Source organism: Theropithecus gelada, chromosome 2, assembly GCF_003255815.1.
Source record: "Theropithecus gelada isolate Dixy chromosome 2, Tgel_1.0, whole genome shotgun sequence".
In the NCBI taxonomy this organism is placed as follows: Eukaryota; Metazoa; Chordata; class Mammalia; order Primates; family Cercopithecidae; genus Theropithecus; species Theropithecus gelada.
The window spans coordinates 31,674,195-31,694,915 of record NC_037669.1 but is presented as its reverse complement, the minus strand read 5'-3'; the positions used below and the strand labels follow the sequence as shown (position 1 = coordinate 31,694,915).

The 20,721-nt window shown below is 42.2% G+C and overlaps 1 protein-coding gene across 2 annotated transcripts in view; it reads right to left on the bottom strand.

Moving 5' to 3' along the window:
* PLCXD2 (phosphatidylinositol specific phospholipase C X domain containing 2) overlaps positions 1-18,621 on the bottom strand; it is a 163,738-nt gene extending 145,117 nt beyond the window's left edge. For both annotated transcript variants that reach the window (XM_025376660.1, XM_025376658.1), the window contains exon 1: positions 17,880-18,621. In XM_025376660.1, the coding sequence (XP_025232445.1) occupies positions 17,880-18,042 (163 nt within the window). In that variant the 5' untranslated portion in view covers positions 18,043-18,621. The remainder of the gene's footprint in view (positions 1-17,879) is intronic.
* Positions 18,622-20,721: the final 2,100 nt, after the last annotated feature.

The following is a 20,721-nucleotide window of genomic DNA, read 5'->3' as shown; positions in this document are numbered from 1 at the left end:
TTACCCCCTCAATAAATAAAGACTTCTAAAACTGGGTCAATGACATAAATAGAATTTGGTTTTCAAATATTTTCTTTCATACAGAGACTTTAAAAAAAGTTGCTGGACCCTTAGTGCCAGGTGTTCCCTTGGAGAGAGAGCTTTTATCTGTGGTCAAGCCATGTGGCTTAGGTCTGTTTAAATTTCCCCATCTGAAGAAGAAATTCATTTTTCAGGAATCACATATTCAGTACATACCTCTTTAAAAATTCTCTCTCCCTTTCTTCTGCCCCTGGAACTCATGGAAACCTTTTCATCCAATAACTAAAAGCATCCTGAAGACATTCAGTTTCTCTCCCTAGTGTTTTTACCTCAGCTCTTTCATCATTAACTTTTTTTTTTAATAACCCTGGTGGGAGCTCTTGTCTGAAAATAACTGAAACAACTTCAATCTACTGAGTGCTTATTATGTACCTAATGACAGGCTGGGCATTTTACTTACATGATCTCATTTTACAGATGAGGAAACTGAGGCTCAGACTGGTTTTGCAACTAGCTCAGGGTTGCAAAGATTGCATGTGGCTGCCTGGGACATAGACCCAGGTCTGTCAGACCTCAGTGTACACAAAGATACTCTAGGGATGATATTATTGGTTCTATGTCCTTACTGATTAAACAAGTCAAGTGCACTGCTCATGTACTTTCAATAACATGGTGATTGCAGAGTTTGTCTTTGGACCTAAATGCCTGGTCCCTGCCCCAGTGCAGGAAAATTGAGGAAGAGATTAAAGCTATTTTAAATTTTGTAAAGACCTAAAGAATTTCTACATAGGGACACAGGAGGGCACTCTAACCTTCTCTCAGTTGAAGAAACTGTCTGTAATTCCATAGCTGAGCCTGATTCCCAGTGCTAGTTCTGCTATGATTACTTCCGTGAACCTGGGCTTCCAAACTTGTACTTGGAGTTCTGTTTCTTCATTTGCAAACTTAGGAAAGTGAGCGAAATGACACCTAGGGTCTCTTCTATCTTAAGAATTGGATAATTCCACTTATTAAGGCATTTGTCACCCTATTTATGAAGGACTATTAATCACTGCAAAGAAATAACATTTTTCTTTCACACTTACCATACTTAAACAGAAAATAGGCCTGTAAATTTAACTCATCATATTTGCAAAAAGCAAATCATTCCCAAGTCTAAAGTGGTATTTATTGCTTTTTGGCTCATCTGAGAATTTCGTCAAATTGCTGGAGACATTCTTTCTGCTCACACAGATTCTTAGGACCCATATTTCTGTTGGGCCTTAGGTCTGTCTTACAGTGATTAAATGCATTGGTCAATAGTTCACTTATTGTTTAGCATTTATGTGACAGTACCCTTCACTTTAAAGGCTGGTGTTTCATTATTTTGTGGGTCATTTTAATGGAATTTATCATTGGGACTTCGAAAAAAAATATTTATGGTTACCTAGTTTTGCTGGAATTTTTCACAGGGCAGGGTTTTTATTTTATTTTACTTCAGTTTTTCATTATTTAATTAATTAATTATTTATTTAGAGATGTAGTCTCGCTCTGTCGCCCAGGCTGGAGTGCAGTGGCGCGATCTTGGCTCACTGCAAGCTCCACCTCCCAGGTTCACGCCATTCTCCTGCCTCAGCCTCCCGGGTAGGGGGGACTACAGGCGCCTGCCACCCGGCTAATTTTTTTATAGTTTTAGTAGAGATGGGGTTTCACCATGTTAGCCAGGATGGTCTCAATCTAGGGCAGGGTTATTTTAAGATGCATTTGATAAACTGAAGAATGACTGAGATACAGAGAAGCTTCTTAGCTAGTTCCCCTCGAGAACAAGAAGATGTCTTTTCTCTTTCTCGTAAATAAAGGCCTAAGCTAGGTGTTCTGACCGAGGAAAGGGAAAAGGGAGGAGAGAAAATCCAGTAAGTAGCAGTTTAAATTACATGAAATGGTGGGCTTCAAGGGAATTTGTACATTACACCCAACGGAGAAAGTGAATGAAAACACACCCCACCCTTGAAGACCAGCGTTCTGAGAGCTTACACACCTGCTAAAGCCTCATGCTGGTCTTTCTGTGTAGAGGCAGAATAGAGGCCAGAAAGATTTTTTTTCTGTGCCGGAGCCTCGCTGGGTGATTACTACACAGACCACTTAAACCACTGGGCTGCTTTTGTTCTGAGTCAATAAAAAGCCTCCTAGATGTCTGGTCTTGAAAAAAAAAATGTAACTTGTTCAGCCAGAACAGGTCAGCATGTAGTCCTTCAAACATAACCATCCTCATGGGTGCTCATGCATTAGAGTCCCGACATGGGAGCAAATGGCCTCAGATGAAAAGAAAATTACCCTTTATTACAACCAACAAAAGAAACTAAAGTTACAACCCAACACTGGGTCAGTCTTCAACTCTATGAGTGTCTTTTATTCAAATGCAATTTAATGAATTGGGCATGACCTAATTTTTTACAATTCTGGTATTGTTATCAGGATTTTGGGGGGCAATCTGCTTAACCTCTCTGTGACTAAATTTCTTCATCTGTAAAATGGGGATAGTAGGAGTATCTACATCATTAATTTGTTATAAGAATTAATTGGGGGCCGGGCGCGGTGGCTCAAGCCTGTAATCCCAGCACTTTGGGAGGCCGAGATGGGCGGATCACAAGGTCAGGAGATCGAGACCATCCTGGCTAACACGGTGAAACCCCGTCTCTACTAAAAAATACAAAAACCTAGCCGGGCGAGGTGGCGGGCGCCTGTAGTCCCAGCTACTCAGGAGGCTGAGGCAGGAGAATGGCGTCAACCCGGGAGGCGGAGCTTGCAGTGAGCAGAGATCCGGCCACTGCACTCCAGGCTGGGCGACAAAGCAAGACTCTGTCTCAACAACAAAAAAAAAAAAAAAAAAAAAAAGAATTAATTGGCTTTATATAAATCAAACAGAGCAATATTGGTCTCCTAGGAAGTGCTCTATAAATGTTAAATGAGCAAGCTATTCTTCTTCTGTTTCTGTTATTATTATTATACTTGTTCTTATTCTTAAAGCCTTGAGGCATCTTGGAAGACTGCAATGCAGTTATAAGATTTTGTCTTACCTTAGGCATTACTACTTGCTTCCTGCCTATCCTAGTTTCTCCTTACCTAGAAATATAGATTTTTAAAATATCTGTTTTTTATGCTTAAATTCTTTGTAGCTATATTTCAAGATTCCATGTCTCTCCCCTCCTCCTTCTTTCCCTCCACTTTTATCATAAGGTGCTCGTTCTGACCAAGACAGCAAGTATACATAAATGACAAAACAGCTGTATACAGCAGAGATAAACAGTCTCAATGGGGTATACCACATCCTATAATGGAAATGTTTACAGAGGTCATACCTCAGCTGAATTGTAACTGGACAGGCAAAGTGAAGGTGGGTTATTAGAAGGGAGGGTGTTCAAAGACTGGAATTATAACAGGGACAGTGCACTTTCTTTCACGGTTTTCTTCAAGCCCAAAATTCTCACTGGTTCCCTATAGTCTACAACACGAAGCATAAAGTGCTTAGTACAATGTCGAAAATCTCTCTCCAACTGGCTTGTCTGTCTTTCCTTACCTTTTCCATTTTCTTCTCCTGTCACTTCCACAGGTGACCATGGCAGCCCTTCTCTGCTTCCTGAAGGTGCCGTTGTTTTCTCGTCTCTAATTTTGGGCACTTGCTTCCCTGTCTCTGGAACGTCCTTCCCTCTTCATGCTGAAATCCTACCTGTCTCTCACAGCCAAGCTCACAGGTGCTCTTCTCCTGAGGCGGTTCCTTAACCCCATCTAGAAGTAACCTTTCCGTTTCCAGGCCCCAGCACAGTTTGCTTGTTTCTTTATCACGGTACTCACCTCATTCTGCTTTTGTCTGAACTCTTGTATATCTCTGATAAGATCTATGAACTACATCTTGTTCATTTTTTCAAAATTTCCTACAGTAGCTATTATGATATTAGGTACATATTAGGTAATCAAAAGGATGTTTAATAATCATAGCTGTATATATATAAAACATTTATTTCATACTAGGTAATAATGTAATCACATTGTATATATTATCTTATTTAATTCTTAAGTAACTTTGTGGTGTAGTAAAAAATTTAAACCGGCTCAAGCCTGTAATCCCAGCACTTTGGGAGGCCGAGACGGGCGGATCACGAGGTCAGGAGATCGAGACCATCCTGGCGAACACGGTGAAACCCCGTCTCTACTAAAAAATACAAAAAACTAGCCGGGCGAGGTGGCGGGCGCCTGTGGTCCCAGCTACTCGGGAGGCTGAGGCAGGAGAATGGCGTAAGCCCGGGAGGCGGAGCTTGCAGTGAGCCGAGATCGCGCTACTGCACTCCAGCCTGGGCGACAGAGCGAGACTCCGTCTCAAAAAAAAAAAAAAAACAAAAAAAAACAAAAAAAAAAAAAATTTAAACCTTACCCAAAGAGAGGTATGGTCTTTGCCCTCAGTCCTCAGCAGGCAATTGCTTAAGCCCTTGGAATGTCCTATCTGATCAAAGTATCTTTATTTACCTGAGAGCTTTGGGCCATAAGGGAAAGTCTAAGGATGTGAGTTATGGTGCAGGATTTGAGTCACATAGGTATGGGCTTAACCTCTGAAGGGGCTGGATACTTATGTCAGCCATGTGGAAGCCCAGAAGAGATTCTGGACACCAAAGCTCAGGTGAGCTTCCCTGGTTAGCAGTACTTTGTGTGGTACTGTCACATATCAATACAAGGAAAGAAACACTGTCCATGGGGAGAGGACAACTGGAAGCTCCACATTTGGAAATGTCCCGACCTTTGTCCCATGCACCTCTTCCTTTAGCTGATTTTGATCTGTAGCCTTTCATAGCAATAAACAGTAACTATGAGTATAACAACTTTCAATGAGTTCTGTCAATCTTCCTAGCAAATTATCAAACATAAGGCTGCTCTTAAGGCTCCCAAACCTGTAACTGGTGTCAGAGTGAGGGTGGTCTTCTGGTTTGTGCTTCCTCTAGCTTTGCACTTGTGAAGTGGATATTATAATTATCTCAATTTTACAGATAAAAAAACTAAGAGACAGAGGGGTAAACCTTTTTACTAAATAAAGATCATGCAACTATTAATAGTAGCTAGGATTTGAGCCTACAACCTATACTCTGAACTACTTTTTCATAGTGCCTCCTGTGTGAATAACAAAGATAGAGAGAAGATAAAAGATGTAAGAAGAGGCTGGGCAGAGTGGCTCATGCCTGTAATCCCAGCACTTTGGGAGGCCAATGTGAGAGGATCCCTTGAGCTCAGGAGTTTGAGACCAGCCTGACCTGGTCTCTACTAGAAAAAAAAAAAAAAAAAAAATTAGCCAGGTGTGATGGCACGTGCCTGTAGTCTCAGCTACTCAGGAGGCTGAGATGGAGAACCGTTTGAGCCAGGAGGTCGAAGCTTCAGTGAGCCATGATCATGCCACTGTACTCCAACCTGGGTGACAGAGCAACACCCTGTCTCCAAAAAAAAAAAAAAAAAAAAAAAGAAAAAGAAAAAAACCCATAAAGAACAGACACTACAATGAACATGTGTTCTTAAATGCTGAAGATGTTTAGGGTGGCTTTCATAGAAAAACATCTTGTATTCCGACTCAGGTATTCAATCTATACAAATATTACAATAAATTTAATATGAACAGATAATAATTTTGCATGTTAAAATATCTGAGGCCTAAGCTAAGAATATATTAATTTACAATGTTATTAATACATATGAGAAGTATACCTTATGGTTATTGAATGTAGCAAAAGATTTGTCTAAGAAAACAAAAAACCGTTAGAGTCCTTGGGGACAATCTTATCATCCCTTGCCTTTCCATTTTAATTACCATCATTAGTCTGTGAGCTCACCTGACCCCATCAAGGAGACTGACCTGCTCTTTCCTCTGTGTTTCCATGGCAGTGAGTTGATATTTGATGAACTTAGGACATTGAGTGCTATTTATCTCCACATCTGTCTCTGCCACTTAAGTGTAAGCCTTTGAGGGCAGGATCATATCTAATTCATGCTTATGTCTCCATACTTAGTTTCTGGAATTTAGTAGGTACTGAATGCATCTATACAGAATAAACACAAGCACGAATACCTGAATAAACGGATGCTAAGAGAGTTGCCTAAGGCTGGTAGGCCTAGGTCTTCTGATCCTTTCCCAAACTTCTATTTGGTCCATCCAACATTAAACAGGTAGCGTTCCCTCTCTGCTCCTTTTCATCCCTTGTACCTGTTTACACCTAGCTCCATTTATCTCCCTTTGTCCTTCTAGCTTGAGTTATCTGGGTCAATGAAGAGGAATGTGTCAGAAAACATAGAGAACAAAATTAACCAGAAAGGATGACCAAAGGAACAACTATAATAAAATATTACATTGAACAATTTTAAAAGAAAGGTACCAGAGAGTAGATTTCCTGCAACTTATGCCTGCATAAATTATATTCTAATAATATCTCTGTGGAGTCATCAATCTCACACTTCTGAATTAGGTCCTTGAGAAAAATGCAACATTTGTAGAGAACTTCACTCCACATTAACAAGTGGAGAAAGGCTGAGGCATCTTTAGGGTATACAAAATTAGTTATTATGAATCCAAGATTCCAGATGAGGGGGGCCATTTAGTAGTCCCTTGAACCAAAGATAACATCTTTAAACATTCTTCTCAACCTATCATACTTGTTTATTTTCCATGAGGCATGTGGGAGAGTATTCATAATAACCATCAAACTGCCTGCAAAATCAGAGAGCCATGTGGCCCATTTAATTTTTAATCAGTCGCCTATTAAATTCATAATTATCCACAATGCAACAAAGCAAATGTTTAAGGCAGAATACTTGGAAGCAGAGGATGTTGATCAACTTATTCTTTTTTATGTGCTGAGAAGCCGAGGGGCATCTCACTGTCTGAGAAGAGACAGCCTGGGAATTAAAAGAGTCAGTCTTGGTCTATCCCTGCAACTGGCTGGATGAGCTCAGAGATAACTGAAGTAAATCAGAGGTTTACAGGGCACTTTTTAGACCTGCAATACTTTCAAATGAAGTATCTATGTGTAAAACAAGTGCAACCAGACCTTCTCTAGTTGAAGTTTCTCTCCAACAGTCTCCACCCCTTGCCCTGAGGTGGCCAGAGGGGCACCAAAGGGGTACCAAACCTTCCCTGCTCCACAAGGCACAATGAGCATTCCATTGCCCAAGGTATTCTCCAAGTTAGCTCCAACGTCCTATGATTTATGTGAGTCAAAGGGTTTTCAATCCCATGTCGGGGGTGGGGGTGCATTTTAAAGCTCTCTACACAGGGAGGGGTACCTATTCTCTTTTGAAAGATTTTCTCTTCTTCCATTGTCCAATAGACCCCAATCCCTACTCCAAATAAGATACTGTAGATAATCCATTCACAAGAAATCCTTCTATTCTGCTACCGTGCAACCTGCTCTGTCTCCAAATAGATGGCATCACCTTTGTATGAAGTAACCCCTTGCAAGGGGCACTTGGTCATTCCCTAATAAGCCTTCTCAGCTCTGAGATAACCATATTTGCTTTAAAAACCTTTTTGGAAGCACAGAAGAAAGAACAATAATAAGCTTTAGGAAAAGCCAGAAAAATGTTTAGGCTAGGAGAAAAAGTTACATTAAATGAACTATTCTACTGTAAAATTCTCCTGCTTTTATTGAGTCTATTGGTGCAACCCGAGATGTCCATGTATGAAATAAATCGTGTTTGATGATTGTGGCAACTAAAAGTTTCCATTTCACAGTTGGTTTATGGTATAGTATACAGAAGCTAACTCCTACGCTCGTGCCCAACCTGCCAAGAGACAATTCATACAGAACAGGCAGAACACTGGACACTAGATGAACACGAAGGGGCACCTCTCTGGGACTAGAAACTCGACAAATTTTCTAAAAGAAGTACAATCTTAGTTCAAATCTAAAAGACATAATCTAAAAAATGAGGTATCAGCTTTAAATGGAAACCATCTGATATTGGATATAATAGTAGCTGTGGGTGAGGGTAGAAGATTGGGCATATTGTGAAATGTGAAGATTTAGCTCTGAAACCATCTCCACTGTGTGCCACCTGTGCCCTTCTCCCAATTCTGAAATGTCCCACAGGTGCGTCAAATTCAGCCTGTTCCAGACTAAGCACCTGCTTCCTTCCACCACCTCTAAACCTGCTCCTTCTCTTTTATCCATATTCCTGGGAATGCCACCAACTTCCTCTCTGTCACCCAAGCCCATTGCACCTTCTCTTTTGCCCTCCAATTAATTGCCAAGTCCTGCTGACACTTCCTTCTAAATAGCTCCTAAGTCTGTTCTCTTTTTCTTTGTCCATGTTGTCACCCTCCTCCTCAGGTCAGGGTCACCTCCCGCTTGGATGACCTCAGCAACCTAATTGGTCCCCTTGGTTACAGTACTTCCTGGTTCTCATATATTTTGTGCTGCAGCGAGAGTGATCGTTCTAAAACACAAAGTGGACCTTGTGATTTGCATGCTTAAAATGCTTAAAACCCTTCCCACTCCTGTTCAGGTAAAGTTAGTTAACTCTTTTTTTTTTTTTTTTTTTTTTTTTTTTGAAAGATGGAGTCTTGCTCTGTCGCCCAGGCTGGAGCGCAGTGGCACGATCTCGGCTCTCTGCAACCTCCACCTCCTGGGTTCAAGTGATTCTCCTGCCTCAGTCTCCCAGGTAGCTGGGATTACAGGCGCCCACCACCATGCCTGGCTAATATTTGTATTTTTAGTAGAGACGGGATTTCACCATGTTGGCCAGGCTAGTCTCAAACTCCTGACCTCAAGTCATCCACCAGCCTCGGCTTTCTAAAGTGCAGGTATTACAGGCATGAGACACTGTACCCAGGCTGAAGTTAGATAACTTTAACATGGCCTTTTTTTTTTTTTTTTGAGACGGAGTCTCACTCTGTCACCAAGCTGGAGTGCAATGGCGCGATCTCGGCTCATTGCAACCTCTGCCTTCCGGGTTCAAGCGATTCTCCTGTCTCAGCCTCCCGAGTAGCTGGTACTACAGGCACATGCCACCACGCCCAGCTAATTTTTGTATTTTTAGTAGAGATGGAGTTTCACCATGTTGGCCAGGCTGGTCTCGATCTCCTTACCTTGTGATCTGCCTGCCTTGGCCTCCCAAATTTCTGGGATTACAGGCGTGAGACACTGCGCCCGGCCTAACATGGCTTTTAAGACCTCTAAGTATGTTGCCACTTTACTCCCTGACATTCTCCTCCTTGTAACCCACAGTACAACCATAATAAACTATTTTGGTTTGTTAAATGCGCCATTCCCTCTCTTCAAGATTCTCACCTGTCTGATTTCCCCTTCTAGAGCATCCTTACTCTGTCTGTCTTATCCTGAGGGCTAATTTCTGTGTATTTTTCAGAGTTTAGTTTATTCATAATTTCCTCCAGGAGGCCTCCCTAGTCTTGTTAAGATGCCCTTGCTATACGCTTCTTCCAGCAGTAATGTATACCTCTCTAGTCATCCTACATAGCATATTGTGTTATAACTGCTTGATTAAATGTCCATTTCTCCAACTAGACTGTCAGCTCTCTGAAGGCAAGGACCATGTCTGTATTGATCATCACTGAATCACCAGTGCCTAGGAGAGAGTCCAGTATATGGAAGAAAATTAACATACATGTTGAATAGAGTAAAAGAAACAATGAGTTTCTCATCTTAACCCACAGTATCCATAATAACTGCTGGATCATTTTGTTTCACTTCACTCTTATGCAGTTATTTTAGGGGGGGCTTTCCACCCATTTCTGACCAACTCTTTCAATGGCTGCTTTTTGCCATCAGGATGACATTCAATCTTGGCATGGGCATATAAGGCTCCTTAGGATCTAGTTCTTGCCTACTTTTCCAGCCTCACATCTATTCCTTTCTTTAAATAAAATCCGTGCTCTAACCACACCAGACTGGTTGGCTTTGCTTAAGGTCACCATGCTGTCTGACTCCTTAGTCCCCTCTGCACTGTGACATCTGGCTTTCTACTCCTCGCTATTTATATTTCAACCCAAGGGTGCTCTTGGAAGTCCAACCAACCAAGCGTTTCTCCTACTACCAGTAACAGAATTGGGTATTGGTTTTCTGAGTGTTACAGACCCCATGCATTTTCTCTATCATGTTTGAATTTTGGCTTTCTTCTAAGGTCATATTTTCATGAAGAGCAGGGAGAAGAATCTTACTGATCTGCGTGATCACCTGGTTTAACACAGTACTTGGCACAAAAGGGCATTCAGTAAATACCTTTTGAGTTAATGATTTTCCTTTAAATGAATACAATTTTTTAAATATAGGCAATGAGAACCAAAAGAAGCAAAAGGAGTAAGCAGGCACTGATGTATACTTTTAGCCAAATTAACACAACACACTCATATAATTCTTGTGAGGATCCATATGGACACCTACTGCCAAGATGATCACCTACACTCAAACCTGGGGAGGGTGGACGAGAACTGTTTACACCTTTCTTTGTTTGGCATTTATTTAGGGAGGGGTGTATCTGGTTTCAATTGCACTTTAAAAATAATGCTTTTCATATATAAGCCTTCAAATCATACATGTTCATAAAATATTCATCTCAGTCTGACAGGGCCTAGGAATTTTTCAGTTCCACCATTACTGCAGACTGCTGCCGCACTCCAAGACATTTGCATTATAGCACACAAATGGGTACTATTTTTTCCTTTATTTTCATCTTGACAGGTCTGAACAGAAATAAAAATACTGATAGAATATTCTCTAAGAAGAAATGATACTTTACAGCTGACAGTTCTAGAGTAATTGGACGTTAACAAAAAAAACCCCAACCTGTTATTTTCTTAGAAAATTTTAGCTGCTTAGTAGACAATGAATCCACAGAAGACTGCCTGTGTTTCATAGATCATATAACCTAGATATCCCCCTTAGAGCAATGCAGACCTCTGTAGCTCAACCTGTTTTATCCTGAAGTTACCTAGAGACCTACCAATACAATCCTCCCATGTACTTTGATCCTCACAGTGTTCAGTAATATAATCCAAATTCCTGTCGATGTTTCACAACACAAGAGAGGTGGAAGACTCCTGCTTAACCACAAATGTAAATACTAAAACAAATTTAGCCACAGATCTCCTCCACCTAAATTTGGTTCTTGATGCGTGTTCAAATTCTTTTCACACACACAAACACACCCACCTATTACAATGTCTACAAATAATCCCTCCTCTGCAGGCCTAGTTTGAAACTCTAACTGGGGTTAGTCAGCATTGGCAAAGTGGTGTGCGATTTTCCCAAAGTTGCAGGACGCTAAAGCACTTCACTAGCATTGCCTTTAGTGTGCCTGTGCTCCTAAGTTCCTAGAGGCAGGAGAGAGATGTAGAAGCTACCTGTCAATCTAGCGGAGGTCAGGTCAGATCACGTGTTAGAAACCAACTCCTCAGCTTCAGAAACATGTCTGAGAGAGGAGCTTGCAGGTGGAAGCAGCACGCTCCAAGGGTCTGAAGTGTCAGTGGGTGTGTTTTGCAAGATATTTATGACGGGTGAACGATAGCAGGTATTGAGATTTGGGCCCAGTGGAGGTTGAGGCTGAGGCTAACATCACAGCTAAGTATCTGTGCATGTGTGTGTGTTGGGTAATGGGTGGTGTATGTGTGTTGCATGTACAGGTGATGTATGTGTTTGGAGGGATGATGAAGCTATTATTCCAATAGCTGGGGGAAGGAATTATAAAATATGTATAAGGATTTGTTCAAAGAAAAGCATTTTGTAACATTCCCACTCTCGAGCTAGGAACAAAATGACTGGGTTAGGAAGGCAAGTGATGAGGAAACGAGGAGGGCAGGCAAAAAGCTAAACAACATGCTTCTGTCACAGAGGGCTGAGTTTTTCCCAAAGGCTCTGGATGTCTGGGGATGACAAAGTCTGACAGCTGAATTTGGGATGGGACAGGACAGAGTAAATAACTAAAGAAAGTTTTCTGGCATCTTGATCAGCCACCCCATATTGCATCTAAGGACACCCTTGGCACTCACAGCCTGAGCAACCCTCTGTATATCCTTCCCTTAACTTTAAAGCTTCCTTTGCAGGGCAACCATTCAAGTTACCCTAATCTGACCAGACAGAGAACACTGAGTCAGAGACAGTTTAATTGGACAGTCAGCTCTGTAACTAGATTGTAAATTACCTGAGGGTATGAACTGCATTTTACACCTCTTTTTTGTTGTCCATTCCAGGCACAGGCTTTCAATAAATGAATGTTCTGATTGATTTTTTTAAAAAAAGATACATAGTAACAATTGTTATTATTATATAGTGCTATTTTGTGACAGAAAGCATACTATATGAATGAATTTATTTCTCACACTAAGAAAATGAGGTGGTGCATAGATTACCTCTGTGTTACAGAGAAGGACACTGAAGCACAGAGAGGTTAAGTAATTTGTCCAAAGTCACAGGGCTTGTAAAGGGCAGAGTCTGTATTTAAATCCACATAGTCTGGCTGTAGCATTCATACTCTTAACCAATCCATGATCTTTCTTTTTATAGACATGTGTGATTCTGGAAATCTTTGTGGCTTTTGTGATTTGCGGGAGGACAGAGGGCTAGAGAAATGATGAGTCTTTTTAGGAGTGAAACCTACTAATGGAACCACCACAGTCATAGCATCTTTTTATTTTTCACTGTGACCACCCAGAGGGGGGAAAAGCAAAACAAAACAAAAATAAACTATTCTCATTTAAGGGACCATTTTGGTCTCGTATGATTTTTTTTTTTCATGATTGAGTCAGCCTTGGTAGATTCAGCTTGGTCCCTGGTTTCCCACAACCTCAAATCCTGTAGAAGAATGGATTTGTTTTAGGCCAACTCATGGTTCATGCTATCCTCAGAGTAGAGCCAAACAAAACTTCTTGTTACACAATTTATTTTGTGCCCTTTTGGGGTGGTCCCCAAATCTCCTTCAGATATGCCAGATCTGGTTCAACTTTCAGAAGCAATATCTGAGTAATGACTCCATCCTGCTCCACTCCATGTCACACATGTGGGAAGAGGGTGTGGGGCCACAGGAGGAAGACCTATAGAAATCACCAAGTGCTCAAGGGCAAAACTGCTAGGAAAAGGATAGGATTCCAGAAAGGCAGAAAAGAAGAGAAGGGAATGATCACTAGCAACATGAGAACAGAGAATCGTCTGGGAATCGGAGAGAAGTGAGCAGCGAGCAGCACCTGTGGAAGGGTTGATCCTGGCAAGGGAAGACCGGGGACCAGGTCAGATCAGTGGAAAGAAAGCAAAGAGGGGAACAAGAAATGAGATCTGGGAGAGGCAGCAGCCATGCAGCAAAGATGAAAAGCTCTAATCTGACAAGGGAAGAAGGAAGGCAGGAGGGATGTTGGGTGAAAGAATTGCTCCTAGAACAGAAGTTACACAAGGCCTCTTCTTCTGACTCTTGTGACCATTTCAGCCTTAAAATTTTCATTTCTAATGGGGCTTAGTGATGAGCCTTATCAAGCCTAATCTTCAGGAATATTACGTGCAATAACAAGAAATGGATTGGAAAATCTTCATATGGTTTCATGTGGTTATTTGTGAAAGCTGAACTTAACCAATCTCTAGCTCCCATCACAATGAAAAACAATGGTGGCTGCAAACCATGTTTCTAACATTCTTACTCCATACTTTCCATACTTTCAATTATTCACTCAACTGTTACCAATGGCTGCTCTGTTACCTTCTACTGGGATTTAGGATTATAAAGTGAAATAAGATATTTTCTGTCAGCAAGTTGTTCACATGCGAAAAACATACACTTAAAAATAACAATGTGTTGAGAAGTACTATGACAAAGAAACTATAACAGGGATATGGAGGGACCAGAGAGGGTGTCCTCTAGCCATTTCCCTCATATACCCCCATTTACCCCCATACACCCCCATCCACCTGGAAAGTCTCCTTCCCAACCCTAACCCTCAACCCATATCCCTTGAAGTCCTGACCATTCCTCACATTATAGATCAAATGCTATTTTCTCAACAAGGTAGTTCCTAATCTCAGAAGCTGGAATGAATCTTTCCATTCTGTGTGCTTCTGCAACATGTTATTTATATCTCTGGTGTAAAATTTATTCTAATTAGTTCTTTTTAAAAAAACTATGTATGATGAAGGTAGAGATAGATAGATAGATAGATAGATAGATAGATAGATAGATAGATAGATAGATAGATAGATAGATAGATATGGAGGTTTCTTAAAGTGCAGTTAGGGTCTGGTGAGGTAAAAGTTCATTTACATCAAGTAATCCACAGCCCCCTTTAAGAGGCTAAAGTGAATAGACCCTGCTGCATTCTGACAATTGTGAAACCTTGTTTGTACATTTTCTTGTTTTGAAGAGGCATAAAAGAAATAGCCTTTAGACCTAAAATGACCCAATCATTCCTTCCAGCTCTTTCTACATTGGACAAAGAACAGGGAACAAAACAAAACAAAATAAAACAAAACAAAACTCAAATTAATCACATAATTCTTAATCTGGAAAGGACTCTATATTTCATTTAACCCAATATCTTAATTACAAATAAAGAAACTATATTCTGAGAAATTTAGATACTTATTCAATATTACACAGCAAGAATCAACAATAAATTTTGCAATCCTTAAGTTCGAGGCTCTTCCCAATAGAACCTTCCCAAAATGTAAACCAAGCAGTTTACCTTTAATAAGAAAGAAAGTGTTTTTTTAAAAAATGGGACAGCATTAAAATGTACAGAGAAAAAAAATTCATTGAAAAGCAGTATACATTATAGAGAAATGTCTTCCGATTAGTCCATTTGTCCACAGAGAACATCATGCTTTCACAAACATCAGTGAAAATGTTTGTAGAGTTTGAAGCTTTAATTTAAAAATCTGTCCTTTATGATGTCTGGATCCTTTATCCTTCAGACATCAAATGATTCTATACAGTTAGCAATAAGAATTATTTTGAGGTTCTTCTCCAAGATATTTTAGTATGTTTGGTGGTAGTGGCCATTAACAGGTGTTCTTAACAGTTGCGGAAGTAAAATAATACATCAAGGCTCTGTTGAGAGGTGCACATTCACACATGTTCTCTCCCATCATGACTTAGGCAAAGGCAGCAGGTGCACTCAAATGTGACACAGTTTACTCCATCTCAGTCCTGCTATTATTGCCAGAAGGCTTGTCTTTTCCCTGCCCTTTCCCACGTCCCCCTGCCCCATCGCCATCCTGATAGATCTGACCCAGTCCTATAGACGCCCCAGATTGGGCATGTGGGTGTGCACACACCCACACACACCAGGTTGAAGCACTAAAATTGAATTTAAAACTTACTGGGTTCCAATGCTAAACAGGCATATGTATATATAATATGTATATATGTACATGTGGATAGGTACATATAATATGTATTTATCTACCTATATATTCAAAGTGATAATCACTTAGATAAATACCACTCGCTTTTAAAAATTCTTTCATTCACTGCAGAGGATGGTCTGAAGAAACTGGCTTTCAGATAGAGACTACACTCACTGCTCTGCCATTCCCAAGGACCCCTCAGGGGCACAGAGACAGTACCTCGGTTTTGCAGCTACATAGGGGTTTAAATACAACTTCTACCACTTCCTATTTGTGTGATCTTGAGAAAATCACTTAACCTCTTTGAACAATAATTTCCTTAATTCTAAACTGAGGATGTTAACACCTACTTCATGAAGTTAGGAGGACTGGAGGTATTGTATGCCAATGGGTGCTGCATGGTAGTGCTCAGTACATAATAGCTATTATGATGCAGATGATGATAAGAGGGAAGAGTTAAAGAGGAAACGGGGGACGATCATGGCCCCCATTTCCCAAATGCCTTCTATATTTCGGGATTTCTCAGCAAGGATTGGTAGAACTTGACTGCTAGTCTTTATCTGGTGAGTATGAAGCTCGAGGTAGAGGAAAGAGAACTAGTAGGGGGAAGTCCATGAATGGCTAGCATTTAATGTTATTTTCTTGTCTTGAGCCTACACATACATACACTTAATGTCCCTTCCACTGCTGAGGAAACAGCATTTCACAGTAGTGAATTCAGCATCTTTTGAGGAATCAAAGCCATTTTTTTTTCTTTTTGCTTAGCAGGACCGGACTGCACAAAGCAGGGTGAAAGAATTCGCGTGATCTCCATGGTGGCTAATCATATAATTTCCAGTTTCAACAGCAGGTCCCAGCTATTTGCTCCCCCGTTACCCCAGCAATTCTAGTAACTGTGAGCTACCCTATGGATCACAGAACAAATGCCCAGCTCCTTTCTACAGTCACGGGGTCAGAGTACACAGCCAACACACTAGCAGAGCTGGTGTTATGGTTTGAGCTATCCAAAGTACAACAAGGAAGGAGGAAGCCCCAACCTACCCCGGACATGCCCTGAATGACACAGCCATTTAGGGCCTGCCTAAGATGCCATTCTGTTTGCAAACACATACTACCTGCCGTATCACTCAACAAAATAATTCCATCAGAAGGCCTGAGGGCAAATGACTAATGTTAAAAGTGGCCCATGCATCATTTCAGTGACAACTCCACAGGCGCCAATTAAACATGGAAAAGACCTGTTCTGAAGCATGCCCACCTGGCATTTCCCAAGGAGCTGTAGTCAATGGCTGATAAAACATACGTGATCATAACTATAAAGAAATTTCGCAGCCCTCTCCTTGCTCAAAAGCAACCGGGGCCCATGAGGACAATCAACCTGGAAGACACCCAAAAGATGAGGTGAGTAAAGAAAAGCCTGCATCTGAAGCCAGCACTGCTCTTCCTTGTGCACAGAAAGCAAAGATCAGGAGTTGCATGAGGTCATATTTTCAGCCACCAAAAACAAACAAACAAAAAAACCAACCAAACCTCAAAAAAGCCCAGACGGGTCTAGGGAATGCTTGGGAGTTTGTCTGGTAGTCTATGGTAAACTTCAATTGTTATGTCTCCGAGTGAAAGAAAGGATGGGCAGTAGTCCATCCCCTGCTTCTAGGAGTGCTTTCCAGTATCCCCATTGTAGGAGCTGCTCAGCACACCAGGCCAAACTCACTGTCCAAATATCCTTCCCTAGAACCATACAATAACCACCTTCTGAGTGGAAGGAAGAGGACACACTTAACAAATGAAGTCAAGGCATAAAACCTCCAGCAGAGAGACAGTGGCTGGAGCAGAAATGCTTTTCAAGGCTGCAGTTCTAAATCAGTCAGGCAGACACCTGTATACATACATACATAGAGAGACAAAGCTTCAAACACCACCACCTCCTCACACCTAATGACTGCCTGTGATGAGAGTTTGCATTCTCTATTCTGGCTTTTCTAACAACAAAAATGTGTCTTTATACTCAGTTCTGATTCTGAACCTATTCTCCAATGCTTATCCATTTTTTGTTTTTCCAATACACAAGGTCAGATAAATGAGAAATAAAATATTTTTCAGTTTTAATTTTGATCCAGATCTAAATTATTTGTGACTTTTAATTCATTACCTTTGATTTCCCCTTCAAGTGATTTAAGTCAATGCACCCCTCACATACACATAACAACAGTAAGAAAGATAATATTCTTAGATTGGGGCTAGCAAATATAAGCAAAACAAACAAACAAACAAATAAAAAACCCACAAGCAAAAACAATGATGCTTCCGTTTTCATGAGTCCTTTTACCAATGATGCAGTGTATGAAATCTCTTCAAAGCAGTTGCTTCAGTGTTAAGTTTTTGGTTCGAAAATAAAAAGGGGTCACTGACAATTAATTTCTCAGCACAATAGAAAAGCAACCCAACCCCTTAACAACACTAAAATGGCAGAATTAAACACAGTGGGAACAAGTAGGAATAGACGAATACCTGGGATTGCCAGATTGGAAAGGGGGAGGTTGTGGAGGTGAGGGGGGAGCGAGGCCATCCAGTCGGCATTGCAGACCTCCGATGATGTCTTTGTCCCGCTGGGGTTGGGGGAGCAGATGGTCCCCATTCTGAGTTTCCTCCTAGCCTTCCTAACTGCTAGCATCCCTGTTGTTAACAAACTGGCCAGTCTCAGCCCAGTGCCACTCACTCAGTGATCATCACTTCTCCGGCTCTGTGGACGTTTCAGGGCGACGCTTGCCACGCCAGTCTTTCCAAAATGCCTTTCTGGCTGGGAGACGGGGCAAACAGATGGATCCCTACCCACTAGCACCCGCAGTCCCCACTCTCCCCGGCCCAGCCTCTGCTCCACTCCCTTAATCTGCTCAGTCCCAGCTCCGTTAAACTTCTTACGTTCCCCTCTGGAGATGGGGGAAGGTAGGCCCCTACAGATAAATCTTACAGAAACTGAAAGTCCGAGGAGTAGCCACACCCGGAGCCACTCACAAGACAGGTGCCCACCCAGTGTACAGACATGCCTGCCAGTCCATACACATGTGGCGCCCGGGCGCGCCGGCTCTAACCTGATTTATGTTTCTATATGTGTCACTGGACTGGTACACAAGCTGGGCCTGCCTGCTACTCACTCCCCCGCTTCTCTGCACAGACGCCCCCTGCCCTGTGGCTTCCTGAAAGACACACAGAAGTGCAGCCGGCAGCACCCCGACTCCCGGCAGCCCCTCCCCGCACTGCCGGGCAGATTTGCCGGGCTAGGCGGCCCGTGATTGGCCGCTGGCGGAGCGCGCTCCGATTGGCCAGCGCCCTCCGGGCTGCCCCTCTGTCCCGCTCCCACGCCTCCCCTGCTCCCCAGTCTCCTCCCTTCGTTACTCCTGCCTGCCTGTGTGTGTGTGTGTACACAGAACCCGCGGCAGCGGCTGCATTGGTGGAAACTTGCAGGCTTCGGCCAGTCGGTCCTCAGATAGGTCCTCTTTCCTCCAGCCCCTCACACAGTCAGCACTCAGATGTTCACACACGGAAAGGGTTACGTTTTCCGTAAACCACAGAAGCAGCAGAAATATGATAGGTAAGAGGCCCAGAAAGGTGCTGTATCTCATATTTGGATGACAACATCTAGGATGGTTTGTGTTTCAGGCATTACATAATTAAGCTTCACCTACACATCACTAGGCAGTAGTCCCGTGCAGTTATTCCCGTTTTACAGAGGAGGCAATAATGAAACATCTTTGTATTGTCCTGTTGTTTAGAACCTTTTTTCAAATTCCTTGTCCCCTTTGCTCTTCACAGTATCCCACCAGGCAGGAGGGTTGCTGATATAATTCCCTTTAGTAGATGAAATGAAAGTCTGGAAGCATTCAGGGAGCTGAATGTGGTGGCACTATTGGAAATCCCATTTTGGAACGAGTCTCGCTAGTATGGAGGCTCGTAGGCATACAAACCCATTTCCCTGCTTTCTGCAGTGTTGCCTACTCCTTCAAATGGTACTTTTCCGTGACGGAAAACTATGAGGTCTCTGCTGGTCTGAGGACTTTGCACATGAAAATCACAGGGACATCCTGGCAAACAGACAAATCAAGAAAAGCACTCTGGGCTTGATGGTAGGGTCCCGGAGGGCTTGATGGTAGGGTTCCAGATACTCGGTGATAGTGTTCCGGAGGGACTCAGGCCAGACAGGTCCTCAGTAACTCAGGAGGACCTTATGGGAAAAGAAAGCGGTTGCCTGAGCTAAGGCAAGACTGAGGGCTCATATACAGATCTGTAGGTCAGCTAACATTTAATCACCAAATGGCCCCACCTTATCTCCTGGGCCCCAAAGCACCTTTCCATACACAACTCCTGCTGCGTAGTGGCCCCTTTTGACATCTTATTAACATTTCCTTTTCCAGGCTATTCTTAACATTCATTTAAACCTGCTTTGCTACATAATATTCCCAGTTTTTCTGTTTTGTTTGTTTGGTTTGGTCTGGGGGATTGTCACTTGTATGTCAAGAAGGTGTGTTATATTTTTCGTTTATCTTCTAATGCTTACAGGGCACTTCAGTATAAACATAGTATTCTTTGTTTTTAAGTATACCACAGGATATTGGGAATATGTCACCTAGCTGTTTGCATCAACAATGTTTTTGGGTTTTTTCCTCCCACGCACTCTCCTAGAAATATCACTCTGTGAAGTAATATCTTAAGATTTATTTTGGCCGGGCGCGGTGGCTCAAGCCTGTAATCCCAGCACTTTGGGAGGCCGAGACGGGTGGATCACGAGGTCAGGAGATCGAGACTATCCTGGCTAACACGGTGAAACCCCGTCTCTACTAAAAAATACAAAAAAAAAAAAAAACTAGCCGGGCGAGGTGGCGGACGCCTGTAGTCCCAGCTACTCGGGAGGCTGAGGCAGGAGAATGGCGTGAACCCGGGAGGCGGAGCTTGCAGTGAGCTGAGATCCGGCCACTGCACTCCAGCCTGGGCGACAGAGTGAAGACTCCGCCTCAAAAAAAAAAAAAAAAAAAAAAAGATTTATTTTTGAAGTGACAGCTTTCAGGGCTTCCCCTTCAGCCTAAAATTTCCAAACATAAAACTTTATGGAAACTGTCTAAAGCAAACACAATGTATTCTTTAGTCTCTACTGTGAAATGTTAATTTTAGTGCCTTTTTTCCCCTTATTTTTCAACTGTTAACCAAAGGAATGAGTGATATTTAGAAAGCATCAAATTTGGCTGGGCGTGGTGGCTTACGCCTGTAATCCCAGCACTTTGGGAGGCGGAGGACGGCGGATGACGGGGTCAAGATATCCAGACCATCCTGGCAAACATGGTGAAACCCCGTCACTACT